This window comes from Carcharhinus amblyrhynchos, chromosome 5 (genome assembly GCF_965287045.1).
Source record: "Carcharhinus amblyrhynchos chromosome 5, sCarAmb.v2.hapA, whole genome shotgun sequence".
NCBI classification, from domain to species: domain Eukaryota; kingdom Metazoa; phylum Chordata; class Chondrichthyes; order Carcharhiniformes; family Carcharhinidae; genus Carcharhinus; species Carcharhinus amblyrhynchos.
The window spans coordinates 95,254,888-95,272,174 of NC_137328.1; the positions used below are offsets into that span (position 1 = coordinate 95,254,888).

General features: G+C 41.8%; 1 protein-coding gene and 1 pseudogene across 2 annotated transcripts in view; both read left to right on the top strand.

Moving 5' to 3' along the window:
* oclnb (occludin b) overlaps positions 1-5,750 on the top strand; it is a 33,900-nt gene extending 28,150 nt beyond the window's left edge. For both annotated transcript variants that reach the window (XM_080189223.1, XM_080189224.1), the window contains exons 8-9: positions 2,582-2,623; positions 4,582-5,750. In XM_080189223.1, coding sequence (XP_080045349.1) covers positions 2,582-2,623; positions 4,582-4,683 — 144 coding nt within the window. In that variant the 3' untranslated portion in view covers positions 4,684-5,750. The remainder of the gene's footprint in view (positions 1-2,581; positions 2,624-4,581) is intronic.
* A 5,061-nt stretch (positions 5,751-10,811) lies between these two features.
* LOC145343477 (small ribosomal subunit protein uS13 pseudogene) lies at positions 10,812-11,257 on the top strand (annotated as a pseudogene).
* The last annotated feature ends 6,030 nt before the right edge of the window (positions 11,258-17,287 follow it).

Genomic DNA, 17,287 nt, shown 5'->3' on the forward strand with positions numbered 1-17,287 from the left:
CTCCGACCTTGCGGCAATGGGAGCATGGCGTGAGTGGCTTGTAAGATTTTTTTTTTAATCTCAGGATATCTGTTGTTATACCATACAAGGAAAACAATATATAACTTGTTCATTCCCAATGAGGTCTTTACTATGTACCACTTTAAAATTCAGACATGAGGAAAAATTATTTGGGCTCACTGTAGGAACATGGCATTAAAGCAGACCACATGATACACAAAACCTCACAAAACCCAAGTCCCATTTGCAAGGTTTAATTTTAATTTTCCCACATTTGGCACTAATTGTTGGTCGTGTGTTGATTTACACTAGGAGACTCCTTGCTGTTCCTCCTCGTATTTAAATGCTTTGGCACTTGCAATAAGGAAGCTCTCACTGGAATCTACATAATGTGAGCAAAAGCTAGTGTGAATATGAAAGTAGGAGCACCAATTTTTGCATTGACTTTTCCCCCATCAAATGAAAAGCAGAGAAGAAAACAAATCCCACTATTTGCTGTATCTGTAATTTCATTTCAAAATGTTGGCATGCGGGACATTATTCAGGAGATTGAAGTACAAATGTGCACCTTCTAGGAAACTTCTGTTTGCTTGGAGAACATGACCATTTAATGCCCAAAGAGCCGTTTTTCACCTGGACAGTTTGGTGATGAGTATTGGTAAGTATGGGGAGGGGCAGCACCACAACCAAGCCCAAGCGCATCGCCACCAGACTTCAGTGCTTATTTTCTAGAAGAGATTGAGAGAATTAACAACCAGAAATATGAGCTTGTTCCCCATCCCTTTGCAAACTCGAGAAGCTGCATTCAGTTGTGTTGGGGTACACAAGCTTAAATTGATTATCTCACCAAAATTTGCGCATCAAACCTGGCCCTGTTGTGTGCACTCTTTACCAAGAAGGGCATCAGAGTAACCAAGAACTCTTATAAATAGCTTTTATTGAATTTGTCATAATCAGAAATTCAGCGTGTGGAAACAGGGAGTGTAAGCTTGCATTTTGTTACTCCATGGCACAGCTCAATAACATACATTATCCATTCCTCTGGAGCGGGGGCAGGAACATTTAGACCATTGAGCCTCATGAGCAAATCTGTCATTACTCAGCTCGATTTACCTTTCAACCATATCTCTCAATGCCCTTATCTCATAATCTTGCTGATCTCCGTCACATGAGGAACCATAGCAAAAGCTCCTGACTTTATAGATGTCATCTCCAAATCAAGGGACAGATGCTGCTGCCATCTGACCTCAATGAATTCCACATTCACAGCCTTTTGGTGGGAGAATTGTGTTTTTTTTTACTGGTATATTTCCATGGTAGTTTGTGAACCTTGTATTCAGTTATTCAAACAAGAACTTACATAAGAACATAAGAAATAGGAACAGGAGTAAGCCATCTAGCCCTTCGAGCCTGCCCCGCCATTCAATAAGATCATGGCTGATCTGAAGTGAATCAGTTCCACTTTCCCACTCTCCCCATAACCCTTAATTCCCTTGTCTATCAAAAACCTATCTACCCGTGACTTAAATATATTTAGCGAGGTAGCCTCCACCACTTCAACGGGCAGAGAATTCCAGAGATTCACCACCCTTTGAGTGAAGAAGTTCCTCCTCAACTCTGATCTAAACTGCCCCCCACCTTATCTTGAGGCTGTGCCCTCTAGTCCTGCTATCCTTTCTAAGCGGGAAGAATCTCTCTACCTCTGCCCTATCCATCCCTTTCATTATCTTATACGTCTCTATAAGATCCCCCCTCATCCTTCTAAACTCCAATGAGTACAGACCCAGTCTATTTAGTCTCTCTTCATAGTCCAACCCCCCCATCTCCGGTATCAGCCTAGTGAACCTCCTCTGCACTCCCTCCAAGGCCAATATATCCTTCCTCAAGTGTGGCAACCAAAACTGCACACAGTACTCCAGTTGCGGACTCACCAGTACCCTGTACAGTTGCAGCAAGACCTCCCTACTTTTATATTCTATCCCCCCCGCTATAAAGGCCAACATCCCATTCGCCTTCTTGATCACCTGCTGCACCTGCAGACTGGGTTTTTGCGACTTGTGCACAAGGACCCCCAGGTCCCTCTGCACCGTAGCATGCTGCAGCTTTTCGCCTTTTAAATAATAATCCCTCCTACTATTATTTCTGCCAAAGTGGATAACCTCACACTTGCTTAAATATATATTTAATCTTGGGATGTGGACATCGCTGGCTGGGCCAGCATTTATTGCCCATCCCTGGGGACATTTAAGAGTCAACCATGTTGCTGTGGATCTGGAGTTGCCTGTAGGCCAGATTGGGTAAAGATGACAGATTTCCTTCCCTAAAGAGCGTTAGTGAATCAGATGGGTTTTTACAACAATCAACAATGCTTTCATAATAATCATCAAACTTTTAATTCCAGATATTTTTGTAATTGAATTCAATTTCGCCATCTGCCATGGTTGGATTCGAACCCAAGTCTCCAGAACATTACTGTGGGCCTCGTCCAACAACAATACCATTGTGCCACTATCTCCCCTGTTTATTAAGTCCAGATATCATTATTTTGTGCTTAATGTTTCTTTTCTACCTCTATCTTCAGATTATTGCTGCTGAATATAACAGAATAAAAGAAGTGAAGAATGTGAGTAGTCTAAACTTTAATTCTACTAACTGATAAATAAAACTTAAACCACATTGTGTGCACTCTTTCCCTGACATACACTCCTAGCAAGAGATCCTTGCCTTTTTTTCTCTTTATTTCACATAATGGAGCAATATTTAAGTAATCAGTTACTTTCCATGACAATTTTGTCTGTAAAAAAGCAACTAGTCATTGAATGGTGCTTTGGGAACTAGCCGCTCCTTCCTGTCCAACTTTGTAAGCAATTTAATATAGACATTGAAAAATGCCCATGATAAGGAAATGTCAAGTTGGTCCTTTGGAGCTACTCTTTGAGTCCTTCAGCTACCTAATTGTTTCAGCAATTGCTTTATTTTTCTGTTTGCCTATTCTTACTTAGCTTGTTGCCCCAGTGAAACTATTTCTTAGTTAAAGGTAGTGAAGATACTGTCCACTGCGCAAAAGGCTGAGGGATGTAGTAAATTGGCAGATTTGGGAGATGCTATTTGTGTGATGCGCGTCTCCTACCAGTCCATGTTTCCTTGCAGCTGAGCTTAGCATATCAGCTTGGGTAAAACCACACCCCTTGGCAACCATCTGAAGCTATGTCCCAATAAGAAGTCTCACAACACCAGGTTAAAGTCCAACAGATTTATTTGGTATCACGAGCTTTTGAAGAGCTGCTCCTTCATCAGGTGACTCACCTGATGAAGGAGCAGTGCTCCGAAAGCTTGTGATTCCAAATAAACCTATTGGACTTTAACCTAGTGTTGTAAGACTTCTTACTGTTCCTACCCAAGTCCAACACCAGTATCTCCACATAATGTCCCTTTACGCGTTCTCATCATTTATTATTTTCATGTTGGGTGGAAAAAATAAGCTGATGACAAATATTGGTTAACCTAAAGAAAAGGCAGCAACTTTTCTAATTGATATATTGAGGATTTTATTCTGATGCTCAAGTCTTCAATGATTCCACTCAATTCAGTATGTGATGATCCCTGTGAATGTTTTTGTTTCTCGATAATTCTTTTAATAAGTTTAATTACCTTTTTGCCTGCCAGCAAGTCAAACCTAAAGCATAGGTTTTGTTTCTTTATTCATATGCAGGATGTGGGTATCACTGGCTGGACCAGCATTTATTGCCCATCCCTAATTGCCCTTGAGAAGCTGGTGGCAAGCTGCTTTCACGAACTGCTGTAGTTTGTGATAGCACATGATGTTGCATCTCCCTCTTAGACCAAAAGCAATTCTCTTAATTTTTCCAAGTAACATTAAGTTTATTCATTAGTGTCACAAGTAAGACTTACATAAACACTGCAATGAAGTTACTGTGAAAATCACCTAGTCGCCACCCTCCAGTTGCCTGTTCAGGTACATCGAGGGAGAATTTAGCATGGCTAAATTTAGTATCCACCTAACCAGCAAGTCTTTTAGACTGTGGGAGGAAACCGGAACATCCGGAGGAAACCCATGCCGACACGTGGAGAATGTGCAGATTCTGCACAGACAGTAATCCGGGTGCCTGGCACTGTGAGGCAGCAGTGCTAACCACTGTGCCACTGTGAGACATTGGTGATGGTATAAGCAGTTTAATATTATATAATTGCAGAGAAATTGAACTGAGTGCATTTCCTAGAGATCTGTGCTACCAATGAGATCACATCATTGTGGGCCAAATCATAGCTGGGCAGTTTTTGAACCAATGTTTCACAAAACTGTCAGGTCTAGTTCATCCTCCTAATTTATTATTTATTTATCTCATAAAGTTTGATGGCAAGAAACTGGCCTTTCAGCCCATCATGTCTGTGCCAGCCGCCAAACACGCATCTATTCTAATCCCATTTCCCAGGACTTTACCCCTGGTGCCTTTTGGTTGGTCTCTGATATCTCTTCTTGTAAGGATGTTTGGTAAATATTGGTCTTTAGTTTAATATGCTGTTACATTTTCCAGACATTTGATTTTCTTCTTTTTTCAGTCTGCCGATTATCGTGAGAAGAAGAAGCTTTGCAAGCGGCTTAAGACAAAATTGTCTCACATCAAACAAATGGTCAGCAACTATGACAACCAGAGATCCTGAATGCCAAATTCTGCAGCTACTCTCTATTTGACAAAATGTGAAGCTGAGCATTCATTTCCCTGTAGGGGTGGCCATTAATTGTATCACATGAGATGTAATGCCAGGAGTTTTGATGGGCCAAAAAAAACATAATTGCATGGGTTCAGATAGTTTCCTACACAGTATCCTGAGAAATTGTAAACATTTTTCTCTCTTGCTGAAGTACACTGTGAGCATTTTTCTCTCTTGCTGAAGTACACTGTGAGCATTTTTAAATAGTTAGAACTCAATAAACTTTTGCTACAATTTGAAATGTCCAATGGAAGACATTTTGAATAAGCTCTGTAAATAGAGACAAAGATCTACCTTTGTGTAAGGTATTTGAAATGATTACTGATACTTAGTTTTACTAAAGCTCTGCACATCAGCACAAATAAACAAGTGTGTCGATATATATTCATGTTGATATGTACAATGATGATTTCTCATTGTGAGGGATTTATCTAAATCATTAGGATTGATTCTCTGCATAATTGTGATGCTATTTAGTCACTCAAATAGACCCAATACTGTTCTTAAACATCACATTATGAAAATTGACATTATGTACCATAGACTGTTTGCAATAATGCAGCAGATAAACAATCTATTCGGACAGCAATACGTCGATATTAGTCAGTGAAAGTTGAAGTTCGATTAGGGTTACATAAAGAAGTTAAAGATTATGTGGGTGCACAGATCTGTAAAAATGCTTTAATTGTGTTTTAATGCTGGACAACTAATCAGGGATCTTTTGACAATATAATTAGAAGGTGGGTACTGAATTATTAGCACAAGTAACTTGTTTTGGAAAATAGCTTACCTATTGAACATATTCAGGGCAAATAACTGAAAGCAAATACAGCTGAAATTTTGATGCAAATTATTTTTGTTATTGTTGGACAAATTCAATATTTTGTTTCTTTAATAAATTCATGTATATTTTGTTTTTAGTGTTGTCATTACAAGGAGTTTTACCGTATTTTCAAGGTGCACTTGCACAATATCTTCAAGTGAAATATCTGAATATTAAATTCACTTCTAATTTTTGTAGCTGCCTGCTCTGTTTACACATACCAATATGAATTTTGAAATTACTTTAACTATTGCTAAAACTTGGCAATATGCATTTGAAATTACTTTATTGCTAAAACTTGGCAATATGCATTTTTAATTGTTTTTTAAAAAATCCTCTGTAATCATTAAATAAATATTCCAATGGTTTGATTGCTAACCCTAGGTTAGAGTGCTCTTCAATTTGCATACTGATACATCTTCTTCATGTAGTATCTTCATCATGGCACAAGAGCTTACATTTGTGTAGCACCTTTAATTCAATAACTCTCCCAAGTTATTTCGCAGCTGAAAAATGAATGCCAAGTGGTGGAGTTGCAACAGAATGATAAAGAATCATCATTATGGTGGCTTTTCCGGCAGCAGCAAACCAAATGGGTATTGGGGAGAGAATTGGAGTAAAGATGAGAGTAAAAGTTTTTAAAATTGTTTATTAGTGTCACAAGTTGGCTTACATAAACATTGCAATGAAGTTACTGTGAAAATCCCCTAGTTGCCACACTGAAGTAACTGATTGGCTACAGTGAGGGAGAATTTAGCATGGCCAATGCACCTAACCAGCACATCTTTGACTGTGGGAGGAAACAGGAGCACCTGGAGGAAACCCATGTAGAAATGGGGAGAACGTGCAGACTCTGCACAGACAGTGACCCAAGCCGGGAATCGAACCCGGGTCCCTGACGCTGTGAAGTAGCAGTGTTAATCACTGTGCCACCATGCTGCCTAAAAGGTGATGTAAAAGGTTTATTTAAACGATGACAGTCGGAGGACCAAAGCAAGTATGAGAGGAGAAGTTTTGAAGGTGGAGGAATTTGCAAACATGGATGAGAATTTTGAATTGAATGCACATTGGTGTGTTTATTGGTGGGGCGGGGGAGGGGGATGCACTGCAAGGAAATCAATTGAGATCAATGATTTGTGAGATGTGCAAAAAGATTGGCTGGCTGCTGCAGGTGATTATGGATGAGTTTGGGGATTTGAGAAGGTGGAACTTGACCAGTTGAGGCCAGGCTGTAGGTGAAAGCACACTATGCTTATGGCAATGGTTGCAGGTATGAAGCTCAATAAGCATTTGCTCAGCTTTCTGTATCCCAATCCTAATTAAATTCCTGAATATCATTATGTTTTCATACCCACTTGAAGATCATGTCTTCAGGTGGCTGTGGGCCAAAGTCTTGAGTTGCGACATAAATTATGAACATACACCTTTAGGGAGAGGGAAGGGCTTGTGCATGGAAATGTATAATAATATTATTTTTATTTACTTAGGGAAATTCCCAGTTGTCACCATTCCACTGAAAATGTGAAGCTGTGCCTTAGGCTTTTCCCAACATTACAGCTTATTAGCAGTTTCTGTAAGGAGACCGAGCTTCTTGTGAAACTTCCAGGTTAGGTGACTACAATGTTCTTGCATATGCATTATTCAAGACCCTCAATGAAGGTCTTGTCTGTTCAAACTGATGAATGAGTCAGCCTGCAAGTGAAGCAATGCAAAGCTTTCAACAGCTATCATCCGAAAACAGCTGCTTCTGAGGGCAAATGCACTTCATTTAAAACCTTCCAGAATGGGTGAACTTGCAAGGAAAATAGCCTGGAGAGCATTGCTAGGCTTTCTCTACCCACGTAACTGCAACTGCAAATTGCTTTTGAGGTCAAAAACGGGGGAACACTGATTTAAGGTGAATGGCAAAGACAACGACTGGGATTGTCCCTAAGAATCCTAGGTCTGCAATTCATGTGAAAACGGGAGTAACTCCCACTTTTTTTTAAGCAGAATTTTCAGAATGAACCTTCCACACTCTGAGCACTGCAGAGTGCCCTAGCAAGATTCCCTCCGAAAATCAGCGGACAGGGCCTATTTCCACCTGAGAGGCATAGTGCTGAATGACCCACTGCACATGTGCTGATCTGTCAACACTGAGATTGGCACATGTGCGCTGTGGCCCTGCATTGCCGGCCTCCTGATCGCTGGCCAGCCCCATAACACTCTGTCGCTGCCCCTCTGATCCCCCACCTCCCAATTGCTGGCCTTCTGGACCTCCTTGGGCTAGCCCCAATCTCCTGACCCCACCCCACCCCCTCCAACCTGGATGGCCAGCCTCAATTACTGACCCCCCCCCCCCCCCCTCCCTCTGCCCCCAATCCCAATTGCAGAGTGGCAGTGGGATTGCACACTGCCCTTTGGCACTGCCCAATGCCTGATGGGCAGTGTCAAGGTGCCCTCCTTGGGTAGTGCCAATTTGTCCCTTAGGCAGTGGTGGGGGGGAAAGAGACACCAGTGGGCCTGGAGGTTTCAGTCCCAGCTAATATGAGGAAAATGTTGATTTAAATATTGAAATCAGCCCCATGTTGATTTCTAGCACGGAGCTGATGACAGTGAAAATCTTGGGCTGGGAGGTGCAAGGAGGCCGTGGTGCCCTCTGGGAAGCTCACTAAACAGCCCCCATGGATGTGTCTGCAGCGCAGCAGGCTAGGAGAATTGCCCACATCATGAGGAAAAGCTTTTCATTACACAGTGAGTGGTTAGAATTTGGAATACATTGCTGATAGGTGTGGTGGAGGCAGATTCAATCATCACCTTCTTAAAGGAATTACATAAACACCCAAAGAGAAAAATATTGCAGCGAAAGAGCAAGGAGTTGCTCTTGTAGAAAACCAGTCTGGGCACATTGGGCCAAATTACTGCCTTCAAAGGCAAGATAGCATATTCTGGATGGATGTGAAAGCATTAAGACATTGAGAGATTCAATTTGACATTTATTCATGTAACTGAAGCTTATCATCCCTCGGAACCATTCTTGTTATGTTTCCAAAGCCTTCCTGTGTGGTGCCCAGAATTGGCCACGATACTTCAATTGAAGCTGAACCAGTTTCATGAAGGTTCTTTTTAACTGTTTTCTCAACCTGCCTGTTATCCTGAATGACTTGTGCACAAGTTCCCCCACTCCACTCCCGCTCCTTTTGTTTCTGTAGCCACATTTCAACCAAAATGTATAATTTGATGTTTCTCTGCAGTAACTTCCATCTGTCAGCCCTTGTCTATCACTATCCTCACAGTTCACAATAGTTGCAAGTTTTTGTGTCATCTGCAAATTTTGAAATTGTGACTTTGCAAACCCAAATCTCGGTAATAAATGATAAATGAAGACAAGCTGTAGTTCTATGTCACCTGGGAAACCTCTTATCTACCCTCCAGTCCAAAATATAATCATTCACACTACAGTTTCCTATCACTCAGCCAACTGCATATCCAAATTGTCACTTTCCCTTTTTGACAGACAGCAGATATGTGGTACTTTATCAAATACTGGTTGAAAGTACACATTCACAACATCAACCATATTACCTTCATCAACCCTCTTTGTTATTCCATCTAAAGACATTATCAAGTTAATTAAACATAATTTACAATGAATAAGCCTATGCTTCTTCTTGAGCTCCAACTCACTGTCACAATCTCCACCACAGGTAGGGCAAGGAAAGGAGGCAGCAATTGGATTGGTGCCAATCTGATCTATACCTACCTTCCAGCTAACCAGCATCAATCTAATCCATACCAGCCAACCACTCCCCAATGAATATGTGTTGCTGTGGTAACATTCATGCTGCAATCTGGAGTTATGCATTATGATGGTAGAGGCCACAATTTCTTTCCATCACAATGCTAATCAGGAAGCTCCCCTGCTCTTACTCATTGCCATGGTGTATGTTGGAAGGATTTACAAATTGATGCTCAATCTGTTTAGCTACATTATGAATGCATCTTCCCTGGAGTAGGATTTTAAAGCTTCTGGCTGAGATGCAGGGACAGTGCCCACTGTGCCAGAAGACCTCCCCAAATCCATGTTGTCTTTCCTCAGTTAATCTGAGCATGCCTAAATGACTTTATTTTTTTCCTTGGTTATCATTTCTACAAGCCTTCTCACCACCAAGCTTAAATTGACTGGTCTGTAGTTGCTGGGTTTATCCGTAACAAGGCAGGAAAGTAGAGCCAAGGCAACGATTAGATCACCCACAAATTTATCAAATGGCAAAGCAGACTTGACAGGTCAAACTGCCTACTTCTGCTCCTAATTCATGTGTTTGCAATTTTTCAGTCTTCTGGCACATCCCCTCCGTCTAAGAATGTTCTCCGTCTTCATCTTCCTGAATGAATGTGGCTCCAACAACATTCACAAAGCTTGACACCATTCAGGACAAAGCAGGCCATTTGATGCCATCCCAACCAGATAGAGGATCAGCATGATCATGTTGAATGGTGGAGTAGGGCCAAATGGCCTACTCTTGGAATCATAAAATCCCTTCAGTAGAGATGGAGGCCATTGGGCCCATCAAGTCTGCACTGACCACAATCCCACTCCGGCCCAATTCCCATAACCTCACACTAGGGTCAATTTAGCATAGCCAATCAACCTAACCCACACATCTTTGGACTGTGGGAGGAAACCGGGGCACTCGGACGAAACCCACGCAGATGTGGGGAGAATGTGCAAACTCCACACAGACAGTGACCCAAGCCAGGAATTGAACCTTCATCCCTGGAGCTATGAGGCAGCAGTGCTAACCACTGTACCACTGTGCCGTCCCCTTAATTACTAAAGGAAGATAGGTTAAGTTGTTTAAGAGAGTAAATTGCTTATGGATCCTGACTGATGCTTTGGATGGTATCAGGCCACGTTTGGTTCAATATTCCAAACTCTGCATCAAGATGGTTTAAAGACTTGATAGACAATCTCTGTCTTTTCCTCTGAAGTCAGCAGCTGATTGGTTTACATTAAAGACATGGACTGTGGTGTTTATCTCAAAAAATAGAAAATGCTGGAAAATCTCAGCAGGTCTGACAGCATCTGTAGAAAGAGAATACAGAATAGAGAATGGAGTCAACGTTTCGAGTCTGCGTGGCTGTTCATCAGAGCTGATTTTGGCTAGTCAGGTTCAGGCAGTGCACAGTGCACACGTTTTCAGAATGGCCAGAGAGAGAGGGACTGTGTGTTTTTGCTGTTCATGATCTTTTGCCGCTGAGCGCTGCCACCATCATGTTGTTGGTTATTCCCGAAAAGTTCCAGCACATTCTTCGAGTCCTCAGCACCAACACTGATGGGCGAAGGAAAATAGCATTTGCCATCACCGCCTTCAAGGGTGTCAGGAGGCGCTAGGCTCATGTGGTGCTGAGGAAGGCCGACATCAACCTGAGCAAGAGAGCCAGCAAGCTCAATAACAATGATAACAATCATGCAGAACCCTCATCAACACAAGATTCCCAACTAGTTCCTCAACAGGCAAAAGGATGTTAAAGATGGAAAATACAGCTAGGTCTTGGCCAACAGGTCTGGATAACAAACTGTGTGAGGATCTGGAGTGATTGAAGAAGATTCATGCGCACAGGGGTCTGCGGCACTTCTGGGGTCTCCTTGTACTTGGCCAGCACACAAAAACCACAGGCAAGAGAGGGCACACAGTCGACATCTCCAAGAAGAAATAGATATTTTAGCTGCCAAATGTGTCAATAAATGTTCATTTAAACAGAAAAAAATGATCTTTCTTGTGTTGTCTGACTGACTCTGGAAACGGTAAGAAAGCTCACAACCATGACCTGATGAAGGGGCTCCCAAAGCTTGTAATTCCAAATAAACCTGTTGGACTTTAACTGGTGTTGTGAGACTTCTTACTGTGCCCGCTCCAGTCCAACACCATCATGACTCTGGAAAAGCACAAAGGGTTAGCTTGCTTATGGCATAACTTTCATTCGCAACCAGGCTGGACAATTCTCACACAGGCCAGTTACCAAATACAGTCACAAACCTGTAGAATCCTTGTTCCAGGTCTTTTGTTTCATGTGATTAGATTACGCGGTTGGTGAAGTCCCCATCTCAGCTGGGGTCCATTGTCCAAAGTGATTGAGGCTAATAGCTTGATCTGCACACATGTGAATGGTTCATTGGGTCCATTTACACTTGTTTAAGCTGATTGTCACTGATGGACTACTTCCAGACAGCCCGGCTCCCCGCTGATAACATAGTAATTTGCAAGGTGATGTCATGTAAATATTCAACTATCTGTTTCTCTGGTCACACTGTTGTCAGACTTTTTAAACTTATCCTGAGGTTTCAGCCCTCTCAATAAGTAAGGTAATTTTCAATATAGCGCATTGGATAAATGCAAGTTGTTACTGAGAGCTCTGTGAGCATACATTTGCTTTTCCGCAAAGACAATGTATGAAAAGGGAAAAGAAATGATTTTAATTTGGCATTTAAATCATATCAGTTTTGGTCAATGTGCTTCAAGCAAACTTTAATAGCTCATTCAGTATTTGCACTGAAAACCTAAATTGATTTGATTTGATTTATTATTTTCACATGTATTGGAATACAGTGAAATACTCACCTGATGAAGGAGCAGTGCTCCGAAAGCACTTGATACCAAATAAACTTGTTGGGCTTTAACCTGGCGTTGTGACACTTCTTACTGTGCTCACCCCAGTCCAATGCCAACGTCATAGATATAGTGAAAAGTATTGTTTCTTGCGTGCTAGACAGACAAAACATACCATTCATAGAGTATATCGGGGAGAAGAAAAAGTGAGGGTGCAGAATGTAGTGCTACAGTCATAGCTAAGGTGTAGAGAAAGAGCAACTTAATATAAAATAGGTCCATTCAGAAATCTGCTGGCAGCAAGGAAGAAGCTGTTCTTGAATGGGTTGGTACGTGACCTCAGACTTTTGTATCTTTTTCCCCATTTTATGAGGGAATACTCATGATAAGATGGGATATGCAGATTTTGAACATTTTAAAGGCTAAGTATTTTTCTCCTCCTCCTGCCCTGACTCCTTAATGCGTTGATTTATACTGTGCTAAGGTAGCATGAGTTCCAGTAGAGATATCAGAGTTCCTAACTGAGTGGTCATGATGTGGAGATGCCGGCATTGGACAGGGGTAAAACAAACAGAAATCCCACACCAGTTTAAAGTCCAAACAGGTTTATTTGTAGCAAAAGCCGCAAGCTTTCGGGACAGCCTGTCCCTTTGTCAGGACTCTCAGCCACCTGATTTCTTTCTGTTTTATCTCAACTGAGTAACCATTCTTCATACGTAGACCTGGACAATGAGAATCAGCAAACTATTCAACCTTGGGGAAATCATGGCTGAATTTAGTTCTGTTCTTACCCATCGTGTTCACTTTTCAATAGGGATCACTGAGGTAGAGATGTGTAAGTGTAGATCTGACTGATCCTCCCAGAGGCTCCTTTCTTCCTCCTCACAGCAGCAGCATGCTAGGGTTTGAAGATAAGATAGGATTTAGGCCATATGGCCCCTCGGGGCTGTTTGGCCATTCAACAAGAGCATGGCCGATCTTCTCCCTCAACCCCACTCACTCACCATATTCCAATATTCCTTAATTCTCTTAGTGTCTAAAAATCTATCCACACAGTGTTGAATATACTTGACAACTGAACATGCACAACACTGAAATGGCGTAATTGAAATAATTCAGCATTTAACATTAATTGCTTTGAAATGGGCCAATGTAGTTATGAGATAAACAGTTGTAAAAGACTAGTTATTAGAGCCCTTTCCAGGCCTGGGGGTGTAGGAAAGCAATAATCACAAACTTAATGGCCTTCACAGGGTGATAAGCAAGATTGAGATAAGCACAGACCAGAGCTCAGTTAGATAAAGGGGATAACTACAGCTTGTATAGTTATGATCATTGGGATTTTACACTGTGTGACAACCAAAAGTTATATATTATTCAGCTTTTGTATCAGGCAGACACTCTGTAGGAGCAGGATGTGTCTCCCAGTGATGTTAGTGAGTAAAAGTCTCTGTTATTGCATCTTACAGACTTGAGTGATTTCAATCTTTTAACACAGCAGGAATTACAAAGGTTCGTAAATCTGAGTTCACAAATGTTGCCTCATCTCAGCCCTAAATGACCTTGAATCTATGACCTCCAGCTGGACAAAGTCTCTGCAACAACTCTGACCAACAGTTTCCCTCCTTGTGATTCCATGCTATTTACCATATTGTTTTGTTTTTTCACATCCTCCTTTCTTGAACAATGATGTTACATTTGTTGTGTACTAAATGATGTGAGCACTCTGGAATCTGGGGAATTTGAGGATGAAATTGTGCGGAGGGTGTGGAGAGTCTGCAGAACGATCTAGATAGGCTGGGCGAATGGGCCAGGAACTGGCAAATGGAATTTAATGTTGGCAAGTGCGAGGTGGTCCACTTTGGTAGGAATAATGGTAGGAAGGATTATTACTTACGTGGAGAAAAACTGCAGCAGGCGGCGGTGCAGAGGGACCTCGGGGTCCTTGTGCATGAGTCGCAAAAACCCAGCTTGCAGGTGCAGCAGGTGGTCAGGAAGGCAAATGGGATGCTGGCCTTCATAGCGAGGGGGATTGAATATAAAAGTAGGGAGGTCTTGCTGCGGCTGTATAGGGCATTGGTGAGGCCGCAGCTGGAGTACTGTGTGCAGTTTTGGGCGCCGTACTTACGCAAGGATATTTTGGCCTTGGAGGGAGTGCAGAGGAGGTTTACTAGGCTGATGCCGGAGTTGAGGGGGTTGAGCTATGAGGAGAGGCTGAATAAACTAGGCTTGTACTCGTTAAAGTTTAGAAGAATGAGGGGAGAATGAGGGGATGATGAATGGGATGGATAGGATAGAGGTGGAGAGACTCTTCCCGCTCAGAAAGGACAGTAGGACTAGGGGGCACAGCCTCAAGATAAAGGGGGGGCGGTTTAGAACGGAGTTGAGGAAGAACTTCTTCACTCAAAGGGTGGTGAATCTCTGGAATTCTCTGCCAGTTGAAGTGGTGGAGGCTACCTCGCTAAATATTTTTAAGAAGCGGGTTGATACGTTTTTGATAGGAGAGGGGATTAAGGGTTATGGGGAGAGGGCGGGAATGTGGAACTGAGTCGCGACAGATCAGCCATGATCTTATTGAATGGCGGGGCAGGCTCGAAGGGCCAGATGGCCTACTCCTGCTCCTATTTCTTATGAAACCAATCATTCACTGTCCATATGCAACCACTTCATTTAAACCCATTGGGTGTAGGTCACCAGGATTGGGCATTTCTGTGCTTTCAGTCCCTCTCATTTCTGCAGTACATTTTCTTTACTAATATTAACAACAGGCATCTGCATTTATATGTGCTTTTCAAGGGCATCATCAAACAAAATTTGACATCAAGCCACATATGGGGATGTTCAGGCAAATGTCCTGAAGTTTGGTTTAGGAACTAAGTTTTAAAATTTTGAGTGTCTTAAAGACAGATAAGAGATACGTAGATTTATGCTGCAAATTTCATAATTTAGCGTTTTGGTGGTTGAAGCACAATCACCAGACCACAGAAGGGTTAAAATTGAAGATGCACCAGAGGACAGAATTAGAGAAGCACAGATATCAGAGGATTGTAGGGATGTTGGTGGCTTCAAAGAGATGGATGAGTGAAGCTTATTCCTACTGTTGATTTCTTTGACTTCTTCATTCTTTGTTCCCTGCTCTTTCTACTCTTTTTAATCTTTCCACTGTGAAAACAACTAATCCACAGAAACTTTCCAGGGTTCTGAGAGTGCTTCCTCTAGCTGGTCTCAATGAGTGGGAAAAATGGATGCCACAGGTGGGCTTACTGTGTGATGGGAGTTGAGAGCAGAGTCATTTGTCCAGGACAGGGTGGTAAAGTTAACTCACCGCCGAGGAAATTCTGCATAGAGGAGTGTTGAATATGGCACAAAGACCTCCATGTATACAAAACACAAGAAGTAGAAGCAGGAGTAGCCACGAGATGTTTCAAGCCTGCCCCTTTGTTCAATACAATCATGGCTGATCTACGCTGGCCTTAAAACCTGTTCTGTGCCATTTCCCCAATGCTCTCTATTCCACAATCTATCAAATATTTATCCATCTCCACTTCAAATATTTCCAATAATCCAGCAGCCTTTGGGGAAGAGAAATCCAGAGATTCACTACCTTTTGGGCAAAGAAATTTCTACGCACCTCGGTTTTAAATGACCGTCCCTTTATCATGTAGCTATATCTCCCAGTTTAAGACTCTTCCACAAGTGGAAACATCTCACTATCCATTCTTTTTTTAAAAGTTTATTTATTCGTGTCACAAATAGGCTTACATTAACACAGCAATGAAGTTATTGTGAAAATCCCCTAGTCGCCCCACTCTGGCGCCTGCTTAGGTACACTGAGGGAAAATTTAGAACAGCTAACTTTAGCACTTAAGCAGCGTGTCTTTGAGACTATGGGAGGAAACTGGAGAACCCAAAGGAAACCCACACAAACATGGGGAGAACTTGCAGACTCCGCACAGACAGTGACCAAGCCAGGAATCAAACCCAGGTACCTGGTGCTGTGAGGCTGCTGTGCTAATGACTGTGCCACTGTGCCAGCCCTAAGCTCATGTCAAGCTCCCTCAAGATTTTATGTGTTTGAATAAGGTCACCCCCCACTCTTCTAAACTCCAAGGAATGCAGACCCAGACTATTTAGTCTTTTTTGCTAGGAACACTCTCATCCCAGGAACTGCCTGGTGAATACATGTAAGTACTCTGTGAGTAAGTATTTGTAAGTAAATACTTGTTCTCATAAAAGCATTATTAGGATACTGTCAACATGCAAAACTTTCATATTATGGATATTATGTACAGTAAAAAGTCTCCTAACACCAGGTTAAAGTCCAGCAGGCTTATTTGGTAGCACAAGCTTTTGGAGTGCTGCTCCTTCATCATGTGAGTTCACTCAGGCGAATTAACTGATGAAGGGGCAGCACTCTGAAAGCTTGTGCTACCAAATAAACCTGTTAGACTTTAACCCAGTGTTGTGAGACTTCTTACTGTGCCCATCCCGGTCCAATGATGGCATCTTCACATTATGATATTATAATTGTAATTTAGATGGTGGGGGTCCACAATTACAGATCTATTTGGAAAGGGGTCCTTTAAGTTAAAAGGTTTTGAGCATCACTCTTTCAGAAAATTATATCAAATGTATTCCATTAACTCCTTATTCAAACTACTTAGACCAATTTTGTTTACATGAGGATTAAAGTCAGCCACCATTATTTTATCACGTGTTGCATGTTCTGCCAATACAGTTAACAAAGATTTAATATTTTGTTTAAAAATTTCAATAGCCCCTGTTGGCTTCAATGTCTAGGCCATGTGAAGAGAAAAATCAGGCCGTGTTCCCTTTCCCAATTACGTTGAGTTGGAAACTTGAGTAAACTTCAGACGATGACAGGATTAAACAGGAGCTACCTGTGATGGTCCCTATGAGTAAATAGCATAATCACACTCACTGTGTACAACTGTATAGTAGTTTACATCTTTTTGAGGTAGGTCACAAAGTTATTTAAATGGAGTAGAGGGGATGATGGGAATTACTGATTTAAAACCATGTGATATAAATCTGAAGAAGTCATATAGGCTTGAAACATTAACTTTGTTTTCTCTCACCACGATGCTGTTAGGCTTTTCCAGCATTTTCTGTTTTCATT